The following is an 18,515-nucleotide window of genomic DNA, read 5'->3' on the forward strand; positions in this document are numbered from 1 at the left end:
AACCATCTGATCTGATCTTCCTCCATGGTGTTGAACTGAAACATCATCATCATCATCAGTCATAACCATCTGATCTGATCTTCCTCCATGGTGTTGAACTGAAACATCATCATCATCATCAGTCATAACCATCTGATCTGATCTTCCTCCACGGTGTTGAACTGAAACATCATCATCATCATCATCTAGTCATAACCATCTGATCTGATCTTCCTCCACGGTGTTGAACTGAAACATCATCATCATCATCAGTCATAACCATCTGATCTGATCTTCCTCCATGGTGTTGAACTGAATCATCATCATCATCAGTCATAACCATCTGATCTGATCTTCCTCCATGGTGTTGAACTGAAACATCATCATCATCATCAGTCATAACCATCTGATCTGATCTTCCTCCATGGTGTTGAACTGAATCATCATCATCATCAGTCATAACCATCTGATCTGATCTTCCTCCATGGTGTTGAACTGAAACATCATCATCATCATCAGTCATAACCATCTGATCTGATCTTCCTCCATGGTGTTGAACTGAATCATCATCATCATCAGTCATAACCATCTGATCTGATCTTCCTCCATGGTGTTGAACTGAATCATCATCATCATCAGTCATAACCATCTGATCTGATCTTCCTCCATGGTGTTGAACTGAAACATCATCATCATCATCAGTCATAACCATCTGATCTGATCTTCCTCCATGGTGTTGAACTGAAACATCATCATCATCATCAGTCATAACCATCTGATCTGATCTTCCTCCATGGTGTTGAACTGAAACATCATCATCATCATCAGTCATAACCATCTGATCTCATCTTCCTCCACGGTGTTGAACTGAAACATCATCATCATCATCAGTCATAACCATCTGATCTGATCTTCCTCCATGGTGTTGAACTGAAACATCATCATCATCATCAGTCATAACCATCTGATCTGATCTTCCTCCATGGAGTTGAACTGAAACATCATCATCATCATCAGTCATAACCATCTGATCTGATCTTCCTCCACGGTGTTGAACTGAAACATCATCATCATTCAACACCATCACAAGATTGAGCAATCACAGTGATTCACGTCAAGTCAAATACGATCAGCAATGGGACCGCGCCAGTCCCGACCGTCGACCGCGCCAGTCCCGACCGTCGACCGCGCCAGTCCCGACCGTCGACCGCGCCAGTCCCGACTGTAGACCGCGCCAGTTGGACTGTTGACTGCGCCAGTTCCGACTGTATCAGTTTAAAGGAAAGAGGTAGATTAATCCAGACACAGAGTCCACAGTGGCGCTGCTTCAGTCCTCAGGGGAGCCTGAAATGGTTCACACACACATACTAACACATGGACACACACACACACATTATTGGGTAAAGCCTGTAGTGAAAGCCCAGACAAGTAAAAGCGTCTCCCCACGGCGCTCGAGATCCTTACTCTGATCTTGAATTTTTTACTGGTGTCCTCTTCCTGCAGTACCTGGCCTGGCTCCGGTGGGGACGAGCCCAGCGGACCAACTACACTGTCCAACTTCCTCTTCAGACCCTGAGGGGGCGGGGCCACACCACTGGACATAGACACGCTGGACACTGTCTCCATGGTGATCAGGCCCTCATCCAGCTAGAGAGGGGAGGGGGAGAGAGAGGGACAGAGGGAAGAGATGGAGGGGGAGAAAGGGAAATTATGCTATAACAAAACTCAGATGAGGTTGACGGAAAAGATTTTAGGTGAAGATTTAATAAGATAAGAAGGCCCAAGTCCCCACTAAAATATATTATTATATTAAAAAGGTTAAATCATGAGTATTTCTTTTTTCTTGTTACACTGCTAGTGAAGCCCATGACAGGGATATGAACGCCCATGGTGTTGCCAGTCATCTCTGTGGTGTCTGGTCCCTGTTCAGGCTTGATAGTGGGGTTGAGGACAGCCTTCTTCTCCTTGAGGTTGAGTACCAGGCCCAGCTCGGGCAGGGGCAGGCAGGAGGGACGAGTCAGACCAAACAGAGTGTAGTACAGATTCACCGCGTCACACCGTAAACGCCAGTCATGAGACGTACCTGGGGGAACAGTGACATGGCAGGGTCTGAACACATTCAACTTTACAGCTTCATTCAGCTTCATTCAACTTTACACATTCAACTTTACAGCTTGATTCAACTTTACACATTCAACTTTACAGCTTCATTCAGCTTCATTCAACTTTACACATTCAACTTTACAGCTTCATTCAACTTTACACATTCAACTTTACAGCTTCATTCAGCTTCATTCAACTTTACAGCTTCATTCAACTTTACACATTCAACTTTACAGCTGGACAAAAGTAATGTTCAGATCATTGTAAAGTTTCACTATTGTTTTCTAACCCAAGCCAATGATAGTAATACCATTGGTATGAATGGAATCACTGATACCGTGTCAAGTTAAATCCATTGGTATGAATGGAATCACTGATACCATGTCAAGTTAAATCCATTGGTATGAATGGAATCACTGATACCATGTCAAGTTAAATCCATTGGTATGAATGGAATCACTGATACCGTGTCAAGTTAAATCCATTGGTATGAATGGAATCACTGATACCATGTCAAGTTAAATCCATTGGTATGAATGGAATCACTGATACCGTGTCAAGTTAAATCCATAAAAACCCAGGAAGCGGTTTAGGAATAGGGTCTTATTTTGTCTTAGAAAAGCTTTGAGAAAACTAGAAATGCACATTATGCACAAAACTACAGTAGCTTATTCAGTTTCCAGTCATAGTTTGTGTTATCATGTACATAACATCTGATAAAATAGAGATTAACTGGTATTAACTGGTTTAAATTGAACATAACAGATCCTCAGTTGTTTTCCAAGCCAGGTGATAATAACAGTGGTGTGAATGTAATCACTGACGTTATGGTGCTGGGAATAATAACACAAACGGCAGATTATCAACAGTTTATTACTGCGAGTCATAAACTGGGTTGGCAACGAGAACGACGTTCCACTGCCAACAGTCACAACCAACCTCAGAGCATAGAAGTACATTCAAAACATATGAAATAGTACACTACAATAACAGAACACATCTACAACCCCCCAGCAGTCCAGTAAAATATCCACCTTGTTTCAAAAAGGTGCTTATTCTTCCAAACGTTACGGAAGTCTTTCAAATAACAGATTTCTGTTGGGAAGAGCGCAGTTTACAGCTCTAACTGGTTTGATGCAACAACACATAAGTCCATTGGCCACACTGTCTGTCTGTCTGTCTGAGACAACACCCACCAGCTCTGCGTTTCCAGGCCCCTCCTGACAGACCGTGTTTGAGCAGGTTAGTGTTCTCCGAGGCTCTCAGCTGTGTTTGACCTCATTAGAACTGTAGCCAGGAGCCCCCCCCCCCAAGACATGGTCTACATCCCAAAATACACCCCATTCTCTGTATACTGCACTACACAGAGGCCTGGTCACAAGTAGCACACTATATATTTGGAGATTGGATGCCATTTGGGACACAACCCTATTGAGGCCCGTCCCAGCAGGTCCCTATACCCTCAAGACATGGACAAACCTAGAAACATGATAAAACGTGATCCTTCTCTTCCCTGGGAGAGAAACAGATGTTTTACGACTGTTAAGAGAAAACGTCTCTCTCTTTGAAAAGACATTTCACAACGTTTGGCATCTTTTGAAACAAGGTTTATATAAGCCTGCTGGGGGATGTCCATGTAATGTGATGCTGAACATTTGCTCATAGTTTGTTATTGTAATGTAATAATGGGTCAGACTGACAGTTGAAGTTAGGACCATGGACATAATGTAATACAGGGACGTCCAAAAGTATTGGGACAGTGACACATATTCTGGTTTTAGCTCTGTATTCCAGCACTTTGGATTTGAAATGATACAATGACTACGAGACTATGAGGTTAAAGTGCAAACATCAAATTAGACAGTTGTGCAACTCTTACCATCACAAACATTGATAAATGACTGTTGAGGTTAGCTAATTACACACATGGATTTGATTTGTGAGCAGTAACTGTCTCTGGCACTAACTCCGTCTCTGGCTGGATATCACTCCAGGTTGGGGGTTTGACTAGCCAGGTCTGAGTGGATATCACACCAGCCCCAGGTTGGGGGTTTGACTAGCCAGGCCTGAGTGGATATCACACCAGCCCCAGGTTGGGGGTTTGACTAGCCAGGCCTGAGAGGATATCACACCAGCCCCAGGTTGGGGGTTTGACTAGCCAGGCCTGAGTGGATATCACACCAGCCCCAGGTTGGGGGTTTGACTAGCCAGGCCTGAGTGGATATCACACCAGCCCCAGGTTGGGGGTTTGACTAGCCAGGCCTGAGTGGATATCACACCAGCCCCAGGTGGGGTTTGACTAGCCAGGCCTGAGTGGATATCACACCAGCCCCAGGTTGGGGGTTTGACTAGCCAGGCCTGGGGGTCTCTGTCTGTACTGCATCTCATCAGGTTTGATTAGTTATGTCTGATCTTAAATGGCACCCTATTTGCTACATAGTACACTCCTTTTGATCCAGAGCCCAACAAGCTTTATGTGGGCTCTGGTCAAACATAGTGCACTACATAGGGAATAGGGTCCAATAGGGCTCTGGTCAACAGTGGTGCACTATATAGGGAATAGGGTCCAATAGGGCTCTGGTCAACAGTGGTGCACTATATAGGGAATAGGGTGCCATTTAAGATGTACTAAGGTCTCACCTGAGTTCATGAGTTTCCACAGCTGGTCGACCAGAGCCTCGTTGCAGAGAGGAGACTCGGCTGCTTTGGTGAAGGGAGGGTTTTTACCCAGCATGCTTAAAATCTTGTGTCTGAACGAACAGAGAGAAAGTAAAGGTTAACATCCTGTTACTTCACAGCCACAGACCATCACATAACACCTTTCCCTGACAAACCATCACATAACACCTTTCCCTGACAAACCATCACATAACACATTTCCTGGGACAAACCATCACATAACACCTTTCCTGGGACACACCATCACATAACACCTTTCCTGGGACACACCATCACATAACACCTTTCCTGGGACAAACCATCACATAACACCTTTCCTGGGACACACCGTCACATAACACCTTTCCTGGGACAAACCATCACATAACACCTTTCCTGGGACAAACCGTCACATAACACCTTTCCTGGGACAAACCGTCACATAACACCTTTCCTGGGACAAACCGTCACATAACACCTTTCCTGGGACAAACCGTCACATAACACCTTTCCTTGGACAAACCGTCACATAACACCTTTCCTGGGACAAACCATCACATAACACCTTTCCTGGGACAAACCGTCACATAACACCTTTCCTGGGACAAACCGTCACATAACACCTTTCCTGGGACAAACCATCACATAACACCTTTCCTGGGACAAACCATCACATAACACCTTTCCTGGGACAAACCGTCACATAACACCTTACATGGGACAAACCGTCACATAACACCTTTCCTGGGACAAACCGTCACATAACACCTTTCCTGGGACAGACCGTCACATAACACCTTTCCTGGGACAAACCGTCACATAACACCTTTCCCTGACAAACCATCACATAACACCTTTCCTGGGACAAACCATCACATAACACCTTTCCTGGGACAAACCATCACATAACACCTTTCCAGGGACAAACCATCACATAACACCTTTCCTGGGACAAACCATCACATAACACCTTTCCTGGGACAAACCGTCACATAACACCTTTCCTGGGACAGACCGTCACATAACACCTTTCCTGGGACAGACCGTCACATTACACCTTTCCTGGGACAAACCGTCACATAACACCTTTCCCTGACAAACCGTCACATAACACCTTTCCCTGACAAACCATCACATAACACCTTTCCTGGGACAAACCATCACATAACACCTTTCCTGGGACATGGAAAATATCCACTAATAAGGGAAACAATCAGGATGAATATATTTAGATTCAAACGGCCGAGCATTAAGTATCATCAATACATTTCCTCAGACTACAGGTCTAAATGAGTTAATCAGTTGATAAATTCACTGTAACAGTCCTTGTTTTTACACAGCACTAAATAAATAACTACCCTGTTGTCTTGCTGCCTTAAGACAAAATGTCCCCATATTTTGAAGCCAGATAAATACACGATGATGCATCTTTATGTATTAGGCAGCCAACCCCCACACACACACACACACACACACACACACACACACACACACACACCCACACACACACAGTACCTGATGTAATGAGCCGGATCATTCTGGACCATGTTGAGCAGCCACTGCAGTTCCACGGAGCTCCTGTCAACTAGCAATAAACAGCATGTTAAAACAGACCACACACACACCTCTGTCCTGACAGCCAGGTAGGCAGGCAGGGCTGTGAGATTTATAAACATAATTCATCATCAGCAGGGATTGTGTGTGGGAGTCAGAGCGTGTTGGAAAGGGATACTCTCTAGGTAGGAGTCAGTGTGATGTTACTACTATAACAAGAAGGGATACTCTCTGGGTAGGAGTCAGTGTGATGTTACTACTATAACAAGAAGGGATACTCTCTAGGTAGGAGTCAGTGTGATGTTACTACTATAACAAGAAGGGATACTCTCTAGGTAGGAGTCAGTGTGATGTTACTACTATAACAAGAAGGGATACTCTTTGGGTAGGAGTCAGTGTGATGTTACTACTATAACAAGAAGGGATACTCTCTGGGTAGGAGTCAGTGTGATGTTACTACTATAACAAGAAGGGATACTCTCTGGGTAGGAGTCAGTGTGATGTTACTACTATAACAAGAAGGGATACTCTCTGGGTAGGAGTCAGTGTGATGTTACTACTATAACAAGAAGGGATACTCTCTGGGTAGGAGTCAGTGTGATGTTACTACTATAACAAGAAGGGATACTCTCTGGGTAGGAGTCAGTGTGATGTTACTACTATAACAAGAAGGGATACTCTCTAGATAGGAGTCAGTGTGATGTTACTACTATAACAAGAAGGGATACTCTCTGGGTAGGAGTCAGTGTGATGTTACTACTATAACAAGAAGGGATACTCTCTGGGTAGGAGTCAGTGTGATGTTACTACTATAACAAGAAGGGATACTCTCTGGGTAGGAGTCAGTGTGATGTTACTACTATAACAAGAAGGGATACTCTCTGGGTAGGAGTCAGTGTGATGTTACTACTATAACAAGAAGGGATACTCTCTGGGTAGGAGTCAGTGTGATGTTACTACTATAACAAGAAGGGATACTCTCTAGATAGGAGTCAGTGTGATGTTACTACTATAACAAGAAGGGATACTCTCTGGGTAGGAGTCAGTGTGATGTTACTACTATAACAAGAAGGGATACTCTCTGGGTAGGAGTCAGTGTGATGTTACTACTATAACAAGAAGGGATACTCTCTGGGTAGGAGTCAGTGTGATGTTACTACTATAACAAGAAGGGATACTCTCTGGGTAGGAGTCAGTGTGATGTTACTACTATAACAAGAAGGGATACTCTCTAGATAGGAGTCAGTGTGATGTTACTACTATAACAAGAAGGGATACTCTCTAGATAGGAGTCAGTGTGATGTTACTACTATAACAAGAAGGGATACTCTCTAGGTAGGAGTCAGTGTGATGTTACTACTATAACAAGAAGGGATACTCTCTGGGTAGGAGTCAGTGTGATGTTACTACTATAACAAGAAGGGATACTCTCTGGGTAGGAGTCAGTGTGATGTTACTACTATAACAAGAAGGGATACTCTCTAGATAGGAGTCAGTGTGATGTTACTACTATAACAAGAAGGGATACTCTCTGGGTAGGAGTCAGTGTGATGTTACTACTATAACAAGAAGGGATACTCTCTGGGTAGGAGTCAGTGTGATGTTACTACTATAACAAGAAGGGATACTCTCTAGATAGGAGTCAGTGTGATGTTACTACTATAACAAGAAGGGATACTCTCTGGGTAGGAGTCAGTGTGATGTTACTACTATAACAAGAAGGGATACTCTCTGGGTAGGAGTCAGTGTGATGTTACTACTATAACAAGAAGGGATACTCTCTAGGTAGGAGTCAGTGTGATGTTACTACAATAACAAGAAGGGATACTCTCTAGGTAGGAGTCAGTGTGATGTTACTACTATAACAAGAAGGGATACTCTCTGGGTAGGAGTCAGTGTGATGTTACTACTATAACAAGAAGGGATACTCTCTGGGTAGGAGTCAGTGTGATGTTACTACTATAACAAGAAGGGATACTCTCTGGGTAGGAGTCAGTGTGATGTTACTACTATAACAAGAAGGGATACTCTAGGTAGGAGTCAGTGTGATGTTACTACTATAACAAGAAGGGATACTCTCTGGGTAGGAGTCAGTGTGATGTTACTACTATAACAAGAAGGGATACTCTCTGGGTAGGAGTCAGTGTGATGTTACTACTATAACAGGAACTCTCTACTCTCTCGGTAGACGGAGTGAAACTGTCTGGATGGAGGGAGATGAACATTTAGGGTTAAACCCCAGGATGTGTCCAAAATGGCATTACTTTAGTGCACTACTTCTGTCCAGAGCCTTATCTGAGGACAGCATGGACTGGGAGGTTGATTCATTAAGCAGTAAGACACCTTTGTGGTTTGTGGTATATGGCCAATACCACGGCTAAGGGTTTTTCTTATGCACGACGCATCGCGGAGTGCCTGGATACAGCCCTTAGCCGTGGTGTATAGGCCATACAACACAAACCCCAGAGGTGTCTTATTGCTATTATAAACTGGTTACTAATGTAATTAGCGCAGTAAATACATGTTTTTGTCCTACCCGTGGTATACGGGTATACCTCTGATATACCACGGCTGTCAGCCAATCAGCATTCAGGGCTGGAACCACACAGTTTATTATGAGGTTTATAGCAGGGAGTGTGTGTGTGTGTGTGTGTGTGTGTGTGTGTGTGTGTGTGTGTGTGTGTGTGTGTGTGTGTGCATGTTGCTTCTACAGGTGAGATGCTGTCTCTCTAGCTAGTAGCTACAGCCCACAGAGTGAAACAGACTGACGACTGAGAAAGATGCCATTCAGTCTGGATGGAGGGATATTTAGGGTCAAGGTGTTCACCCCAGAGATTAAAACAGACTGACTGGTGACAGTCTGGATGGAGGGATATTTAGGGTCAAGGTGTTCACCCCAGAGATTAAAACAGACTGACTGGTGACAGTCTGGATGGAGAGATATTTAGGGTCAAGGTGTTCACCCCAGAGATTAAAACAGACTGACTGGTGACAGTCTGGATGGAGGGATATTTAGGGTCAAGGTGTTCACCCCAGAGATTAAAACAGACTGACTGGTGACAGTCTGGATGGAGGGATATTTAGGGTCAAGGTGTTCACCCCAGAGATTAAAACAGACTGACTGGTGACAGTCTGGATGGAGAGATATTTAGGGTCAAGGTGTTCACCCCAGAGATTAAAACAGACTGACTGGTGACAGTCTGGATGGAGGGATATTTAGGGTCAAGGTGTTCACCCCAGAGATTAAAACAGACTGACTGGTGACAGTCTGGATGGAGGGATATTTAGGGTCAAGGTGTTCACCCCAGAGATTAAAACAGACTGACTGGTGACAGTCTGGATGGAGAGATATTTAGGGTCAAGGTGTTCACCCCAGAGATTAAAACAGACTGACTGGTGACAGTCTGGATGGAGGGATATTTAGGGTCAAGGTGTTCACCCCAGAGATTAAAACAGACTGACTGGTGACAGTCTGGATGGAGGGATATTTAGGGTCAAGGTGTTCACCCCAGAGATTAAAACAGACTGACTGGTGACAGTCTGGATGGAGGGATATTTAGGGTCAAGGTGTTCACCCCAGAGATTAAAACAGACTGACTGGTGACAGTCTGGATGGAGGGATATTTAGGGTCAAGGTGTTCACCCCAGAGATTAAAACAGACTGACTGGTGACAGTCTGGATGGAGGGATATTTAGGGTCAAGGTGTTCACCCCAGAGATTAAAACAGACTGACTGGTGACAGTCTGGATGGAGGGATATTTAGGGTCAAGGTGTTCACCCCAGAGATTAAAACAGACTGACTGGTGACAGTCTGGATGGAGGGATATTTAGGGTCAAGGTGTTCACCCCAGAGATTAAAACAGACTGACTGGTGACAGTCTGGATGGAGGGATATTTAGGGTCAAGGTGTTCACCCCAGAGATTAAAACAGACTGACTGGTGACAGTCTGGATGGAGAGATATTTAGGGTCAAGGTGTTCACCCCAGAGATTAAAACAGACTGACTGGTGACAGTCTGGATGGAGGGATATTTAGGGTCAAGGTGTTCACCCCAGAGATTAAAACAGACTGACTGGTGACAGTCTGGATGGAGGGATATTTAGGGTCAAGGTGTTCACCCCAGAGATTAAAACAGACTGACTGGTGACAGTCTGGATGGAGGGATATTTAGGGTCAAGGTGTTCACCCCAGAGATTAAAACAGACTGACTGGTGACAGTCTGGATGGAGGGATATTTAGGGTCAAGGTGTTCACCCCAGAGATTAAAACAGACTGACTGGTGACAGTCTGGATGGAGGGATATTTAGGGTCAAGGTGTTCACCCCAGAGATTAAAACAGACTGACTGGTGACAGTCTGGATGGAGGGATATTTAGGGTCAAGGTGTTCACCCCAGAGATTAAAACAGACTGACTGGTGACAGTCTGGATGGAGGGATATTTAGGGTCAAGGTGTTCACCCCAGAGATTAAAACAGACTGACTGGTGACAGTCTGGATGGAGGGATATTTAGGGTCAAGGTGTTCACCCCAGAGATTAAAACAGACTGACTGGTGACAGTCTGGATGGAGGGATATTTAGGGTCAAGGTGTTCACCCCAGAGATTAAAACAGACTGACTGGTGACAGTCTGGATGGAGGGATATTTAGGGTCAAGGTGTTCACCCCAGAGATTAAAACAGACTGACTGGTGACAGTCTGGATGGAGGGATATTTAGGGTCAAGGTGTTCACCCCAGAGATTAAAACAGACTGACTGGTGACAGTCTGGATGGAGGGATATTTAGGGTCAAGGTGTTCACCCCAGAGAACTAGGCCGTGTCTGAAATGGCACGCTAGTCTCCTTGTAGAGTGCATTCGGAAAGTATTCCTTTCCACATTTTGTTACGTTACAGCCTTATTCTAAAATGGATTAAATACATGTTTTTCCTCAGTCTACACACAGTACCTCATAATGACAAAGCAAATAAAGTTTTTGAAACATTATTGCAAGTATTCAGACCCTTTGCTATAAACTCAAAATTGAGCTCAGGTGCATCCTGTTTCCATTGATCATCCTTGATGTTTCTACAACTTGATTGGAGTCCACCTGTGGTAAATTCAATTGATTGGACATGATTTGGAAAGGCACACACCTGTCTATATAAAGGTCCTACAGTTGGCAGTGCATGTCAGAGCAAAAACCAAGCCATGAGGTGGAAGGAATTGTCCGTAGAGCTCCGAGACAGGCTTGTGTCGAGGCACAGATCTGGAGGTGACCAAGAACCTGTTTTTGGTTTGTCATTATGGGATATTGTGTGTAGATTGATGAGAAAAGAAAACAATTTAATCCATTTCAGAATAAGGCTGTAACGTAAAAAATGTGGGAAAAGTCAAGGGGTCTGAATACTTTCTGAATGCTCTGTAGTCAAGTGCACTACTTCTGGTTAGAGCCCTATGGGACTAATTCTAACCCTATGTTGATCTGGCTAAATGTAGTGCACTACATAGGGAATAGGGTGTGTCCTACCAACTTCACTACTACTAGTTTGATGTATACCTCTTGTGTAGTCCACCACAGCTTCCAGTGCTGCGACACGCACATCCACAAAGTGTCCATATTCTGCATAGGATTTAAACAGAGAGGGGTCACTGGGAATATGACCATTCTTCTGAAGCATCCGGATAGCTCTGAGACAACTGGAGAGAGGGAAGAAAGAGAGGGGGGATGGAGGAGAGAGCGAGCGAGAGCGAGAGCGAGAGAGCGAGAGAAATGGAGGCGAGAGAGGGGTCACTCAGCTATAAGCCTAATCATAGTTCCTGATTTCTAACGCACCAATACCCTTTAGGGTTAAAAAGATTTGGAGTTCTACAACTGGAAATCAAAGTTGCAGATTGTGCCTTGAAGGCATTTTGATTGATAAGATCATGCAGGTGGGAAAGTTTACCCTGGCACTCAACTAGCTTCCTGTACGGGACGTGTTTGGCAATATTTGGGGAGAGGGTACAAGGGCCAAAAAGCTTCCACACCAGCCAGTTCAACAATGACACTTTAGGTCAACCACTATTTGGTCAATCGTTTATCGATCAACACAATGTAAAACCAGCCACTAAAAGCGGACAATCAAAACACTGACATCAAGCACCCGCATTTACCACCACCACCATTTACCACCACCACTTACCACCACTTACCACCCACATTCACCACCATCATTTACCACCACCATTTACCACCACCATTTACCACCACCCACAGGTACCACCACTAAAAACCACCATTTACAACCACCATTTATGTTTAGTTTATATAGTATAATGTATAGTGGGTATCTATGGTAGTGATTATCTCTACCTGACAGTGATGGTGTTGTGGTAGCTGGACAGTAGTGATGATCTCCTCCAGGATGTTTAGTTTATATAGTATAATGTATAGTGGGTATCTATGGTAGTGATTATCTCTACCTGACAGTGATGGTGTTGTGGTAGCTGGACAGTAGTGATGATCTCCTCCAGGATGTTTAGTTTATATAGTATAATGTATAGTGGTATCTATAGTAGTGATTATCTCTACCTGACAGTGATGGTGTTGTGGTAGCTGGACAGTAGTGATGATCTCCTCCAGGATGTTTAGTTTATATAGTGATTATCTCTACCTGACAGTGATGGTGTTGCGGTAGCTGGGCAGTAGTTTCTCCATGTTAAGAGACCGTGTGATCTCCTCCAGGATGAGGCGTACGTCTCCGTTGAGGTTGTCCACGGTGCGCACCTCGTTACTGATGCTGATGGCCGGGGTCAGGGAGTTGGTGAGGGCATCAATCAGCTCGGCACGGTAGTAGTTGTCAGAGAACTAGGGGAAAAGAGAAAGACAACAACATTAAAGCCATTAGTGCCGGGTCAGTCTGGCCCAGTGGTCAGCACAGCCAACTCCAGAACACCATACAGGATTACCAACGATGGCGATCCCTGGTCCAACACTCTCTGAACGGTTCATCTCCTTCACCCTGTCCCCTTCTATTCATTGGTCACAACAGAACAAACCCCATCTCACCTTGTTCTTCCTGTTGTCGTTGTACTTGATGAGGTCCAGGATGAAGTTGAGGACGTCTTTGGGACAGAGGTTCTGGATGTCTCTGAGCTGAGCCATGGCTACAGGCATGGTCTAGGTATAGATCAAACACAGCTCATTACACACGCCAAAATACTGGACCACTGTATTACACATTTCTTGCAATTTACAAGGAAACGAATTCAGATTTTGTCCGCCATTGTTTCCTAAAGGTTTAGGTTCTGTGACGAAGTAAAAACCTCTACAGTGTGTAACACGTATCCCATGACTGATAAGATATTTAACAAACAGACAGTCTCGTGATCTACGTTAAATACCTTCTGTAGGAAGTAGCTCTGGAAGCTGATGAAGGTGTTGGTCTTGACGATGTTTGGACAGCTCTTACAGCAGAACATCCTGGTGAACAGAGACTTCATGGCTGGAGGACCGGTCCAGGTGCTCATCATGGAGTTGGCTATCTATGAATATTAAAAACAGGAAATACGTGATACAGCTTCCTCCTCCTCTTCTATTTGAGCTGATGTGTGACAGCTAGCTATCCTGGTGAACAGGCACTTCACAGAAGAGTGGAGTTTCACTATCTAGACACAGAAGACACTAAATAATAGACGTATTAGCTAGTAATCTAACTAGGATGACACATGACACTCTGAAGGTTTCCTAGACAATGTTCTTCTCTATTCAAGCTGAGAGAGAAGGACAGAGCTGAGGGTCTCCTGCTCTCTCTCAGCAGGATATTAGAGAAGGACAGAGCTGAGGGTCTCCCTGCTCTCTCTCAGCAGGATATTAGAGAAGGACAGAGCTGAGGGTCTCCCTGCTCTCTCTCAGCAGGATATTAGAGAAGGACAGAGCTGAGGGTCTACCTGCTCTCTCTCAGCAGGATATTAGAGAAGGACAGAGCTGAGGGTCTCCCTGCTCTCTCTCAGCAGGATATTAGAGAGAAGGACAGAGCTGAGGGTCTCCCTGCTCTCTCTCAGCAGGATATTAGAGAAGGACAGAGCTGAGGGTCTCCCTGCTCTCTCTCAGCAGGATATTAGAGAAGGACAGAGCTGAGGGTCTCCCTGCTCTCTCTCAGCAGGATATTAGAGAAGAACAGAGCTGAGGGTCTCCCTGCTCTCTCTCAGCAGGATATTAGAGAAGAACAGAGCTGAGGGTCTACCTGCTCTCTCTCAGCAGGATATTAGAGAAGGACAGAGCTGAGGGTCTCCCTGCTCTCTCTCAGCAGGATATTAGAGAAGGACAGAGCTGAGGGTCTACCTGCTCTCTCTCAGCAGGATATTAGAGAAGGACAGAGCTGAGGGTCTACCTGCTCTCTCTCAGCAGGATATTAGAGAGAAGAAAAGAGCTGAGGGTCTACCTGCTCTCTCTCAGCAGGATATTAGAGAAGGACAGAGCTGAGGGTCTACCTGCTCTCTCTCAGCAGGATATTAGAGAAGGACAGAGCTGAGGGTCTCCTTGCTCTCTCTCAGCAGGATATTAGAGAAGAACAGAGCTGAGGGTCTATCTGCTCTCTCTCAGCAGGATATTAGAGAAGGACAGAGCTGAGGGTCTACCTGCTCTCTCTCAGCAGGATATTAGAGAAGGTCAGAGCTGAAGGTCTCCCTGCTCTCTCTCAGCAGGATATTAGAGAAGGACAGAGCTGAGGGTCTACCTGCTCTCTCTCAGCAGGATATTAGAGAAGGACAGAGCTGAGGGTCTACCTGCTCTCTCTCAGCAGGATATTAGAGAGAAGGACAGAGCTGAGGGTCTCCCTGCTCTCTCTCAGCAGGATATTAGAGAAGGACAGAGCTGAGGGTCTACCTGCTCTCTCAGCAGGATATTAGAGAAGGACAGAGCTGAGGGTCTCCCTGCTCTCTCTCAGCAGGATATTAGAGAAGAACAGAGCTGAGGGTCTACCTGCTCTCTCTCAGCAGGATATTAGAGAAGGACAGAGCTGAGGGTCTCCCTGCTCTCTCTCAGCAGGATATTAGAGAAGGACAGAGCTGAGGGTCTCCCTGCTCTCTCTCAGCAGGATATTAGAGAGAAGGACAGAGCTGAGGGTCTCCCTGCTCTCTCTCAGCAGGATATTAGAGAGAAGAACAGAGCTGAGGGTCTACCTGCTCTCTCTCAGCAGGATATTAGAGAGAAGAACAGAGCTGAGGGTCTCCCTGCTCTCTCTCAGCAGGATATTAGAGAGAAGGACAGAGCTGAGGGCAAGGTAAACACAAGGCCCTGGGGTGGACGGGTGTGTGTATATGTGAGTGTGTGTATCTAAGTGTGGGTGTGGACTCTGCTTGGACTTGCCTTAAGCCTTTCCTGCCGGCTCCCACTCTTTCAACAAAGACAGCCTATCACCGGCCTGCCAAGGCTATCAGGGTTACCCGTTAACATCCTGTGGTCTGAAAGACCATCAACTAGCTAAATTCAATTCTGGAAGCCAATGAAACCTGATGGAACTCCACATCCATTTTTGATTTTAAGGAAATATGGGTTCAGATGAAAATATTATAAATGGAGGAAATCAATCAGATATAGGAGGATAACGTTCTACAGGGGTTGTGGAATTAGGTTTTAAAAGAAGAACGAAGACTAGGAAGGTTAGTGGCCTAATGGCACAGCAGTCCCCTTGACTTAGAATAAAGGAATGATGTGCTCAACTCTGGATTCATCACACTAAAACCCTACCATGGTTAATGAATCAATGGAGGGATAAAGATGGATGGGTGGGTGAAGTGTACTTCTTACCTTGGCGAGGCAGAAGCAGGCCCCCTGGCGGACCTTGTAGAAACACTGGTCCTGTTCTAGGATGTCAGTGAGGGCCAGACGGGAGGCCGGCGTGGGGAACTTCTCCAGGGCTAAAATAGACTCCTCCTGGGCCACTACGTCCCGTTCGTACCTGAGGAAGATAGTTCTGAACCATGAAGAATACTTCCAGGACAAGCAAACACACCTTTTCTAGTTCGCATTGAACTTCATGTTGAAATGTCAGATCTATAGCTTGTGCAATCATTGCTCTGTGGCGTGATCTGTGGTCACGGCTCTGTGGCGTGATCTGTGGTCACGGCTCTGTGGCGTGATCTGTGGTCACGGCTCTGTGGCGTGATCTGTGGTCACGGCTCTGTGGCGTGATCTGTGGTCACGGCTCTGTGGCGTGATCTGTAGTCATCTTTGTCATGTTTGTAAATAAGGATAGTCTTTTTTAACTTGTGCTCAAGAATACATGAAGAAACAAATCCATGCAACGGCCAGTTAATAAAAGCAAAAGGTGAAGAGTCCTGTACCTGAGCTGGTACTGCCACATGAAGTCTGCCTGCTCAAACTCCACCTTACGCAGGATAGACATGTCTGGATCGATCCGGATCCACAGCAAAGGAGAATCCGCACTGCGTGAGAAACAGAGTTGGTTGTTTTAGATTCTTTGTGGAACGGAACGAACGGAACACTTGTCTGTTAAGGAGGGTGGCTTGTCTGAATTCAACTGATTTGACTGAAAGTATGTTGATTATTTTAATGGCGAGATCCTTTATTCCCTCTGAGGCTAGGACGTAAACTACTGAGGCTAGGACGTAAACTACTGAGGCTAGGACGTAAACTACTGAGGCTATGAGGCTAGGACGTAAACTACTGAGGCTAGGACGTAAACTACTGAGGCTAGGACGTAAACTACTGAGGGTAGGACGTAAACTACTGAGGGCAGGACGTAAACTACTGAGGCTAGGACGTAAACTACTGAGGCTAGGACGTAAACTACTGAGGCTAGGACGTAAACTACTGAGGCTAGGACGTAAACTACTGAGGGTAGGACGTAAACTACTGAGGGTAGGACGTAAACTACTGAGGCTAGGACGTAAACTACTGAGGCTAGGACGTAAACTACTGAGGGTAGGACGTAAACTACTGAGGCTAGGACGTAAACTACTGAGGGTAGGATATAGACCTGAAATTAAGTTACAGCCTGCGGTTTCCTCTGAGGGTAGGATGGACCAAATCTAAACCAAACAGAAGTGATTGACTGAAGCCAACACCTGCCGCTGTTTAAACAGTGGAGAGAGAAGCAGGCAGACGACACAACACCAGAGGGGTTGTTGGAGGCCTGCCTGGCTAGAGTGATGTTAAAGGTGCCCAAGACTTGGCAGGAGGGTTGCAGACAGTTGTAACTGCCTGCTGGGTTGTTGGTTAGTTTCTCACTGCTCGGTAACAGCTATAGCTGCTCTCCCCAGCTCTGTAGTATCAGTGCAGCTCTCCCCAGCCCTGTAGTATGTATCAGTGCTGCTCTCCCCAGCTCTGTAGTATGTATCAGTGCTGCTCTCCCCAGCTCTGTAGTATGTATCAGTGCTGCTCTCCCCAGCTCTGTAGTATGTATCAGTGCTGCTCTCCCCATCTCTGTAGTATGTATCAGTGCTGCTCTCCCCAGCTCTGTAGTATGTATCAGTGCTGCTCTCCCCAGCTCTGTAGTATGTATCAGTGCTGCTCTCCCCAGCTCTGTAGTATGTATCAGTGCTGCTCTCCCTATCTCTGTAGTATGTATCAGCGCTGCTCTCCCCAGCTCTGTAGTATGCATCAGCGCTGCTCTCCCCAGCTCTGTAGTATGCATCAGCGCTGCTCTCCCCAGCTCTGTAGTATGCATCAGCGCTGCTCTCCCCAGCTCTGTAGTATGTATCAGCGCTGCTCTCCCCAGCTCTGTAGTATGCATCAGCGCTGCTCTCCCCAGCTCTGTAGTATGCATCAGCGCTGCTCTCCCCAGCTCTGTAGTATGCATCAGCGCTGCTCTCCCCAGCTTTGTAGTATGCATCAGCGCTGCTCTCCCCAGCTCTGTAGTATGCATCAGCGCTGCTCTCCCCAGCTCTGTAGTATGCATCAGCGCTGCTCTCCCCATCTCTGTAGTATGTATCAGCGCTGCTCTCCCCAGCTCTGTAGTATGTATCAGCGCTGCTCTCCCCAGCTCTGTAGTATGTATCAGCGCTGCTCTCCCCAGCTCTGTAGTATGTATCAGCGCTGCTCTCCCCAGCTCTGTAGTATGTATCAGCGCTGCTCTCCCTAGCTCTGTAGTATCAGCGCTGCTCTCCCTAGCTCTGTAGTATGCATCAGCGCTGCTCTCCCCATCTCTGTAGTATGTATCAGCGCTGCTCTCCCCAGCTCTGTAGTATGTATCAGCGCTGCTCTCCCCAGCTCTGTAGTATGTATCAGCGCTGCTCTC

General features: G+C 45.8%; 1 protein-coding gene across 1 annotated transcript in view; it reads right to left on the reverse strand.

Moving 5' to 3' along the window:
- LOC106573021 (transcription initiation factor TFIID subunit 2) overlaps nt 1–18,515 on the reverse strand; it is a 42,801-nt gene that overhangs the window by 3,242 nt on the left and 21,044 nt on the right. Inside the window, 10 exon segments of the mRNA XM_045696653.1 lie at nt 1,444–1,626; nt 1,830–2,062; nt 4,723–4,832; nt 6,256–6,325; nt 11,831–11,970; nt 12,927–13,120; nt 13,322–13,432; nt 13,657–13,797; nt 16,064–16,214; nt 16,600–16,701. Coding sequence (XP_045552609.1) covers nt 1,444–1,626; nt 1,830–2,062; nt 4,723–4,832; nt 6,256–6,325; nt 11,831–11,970; nt 12,927–13,120; nt 13,322–13,432; nt 13,657–13,797; nt 16,064–16,214; nt 16,600–16,701 — 1,435 coding nt within the window.

This window comes from Salmo salar, chromosome ssa02, assembly GCF_905237065.1.
Source record: "Salmo salar chromosome ssa02, Ssal_v3.1, whole genome shotgun sequence".
Taxonomy (NCBI): domain Eukaryota; kingdom Metazoa; phylum Chordata; class Actinopteri; order Salmoniformes; family Salmonidae; genus Salmo; species Salmo salar.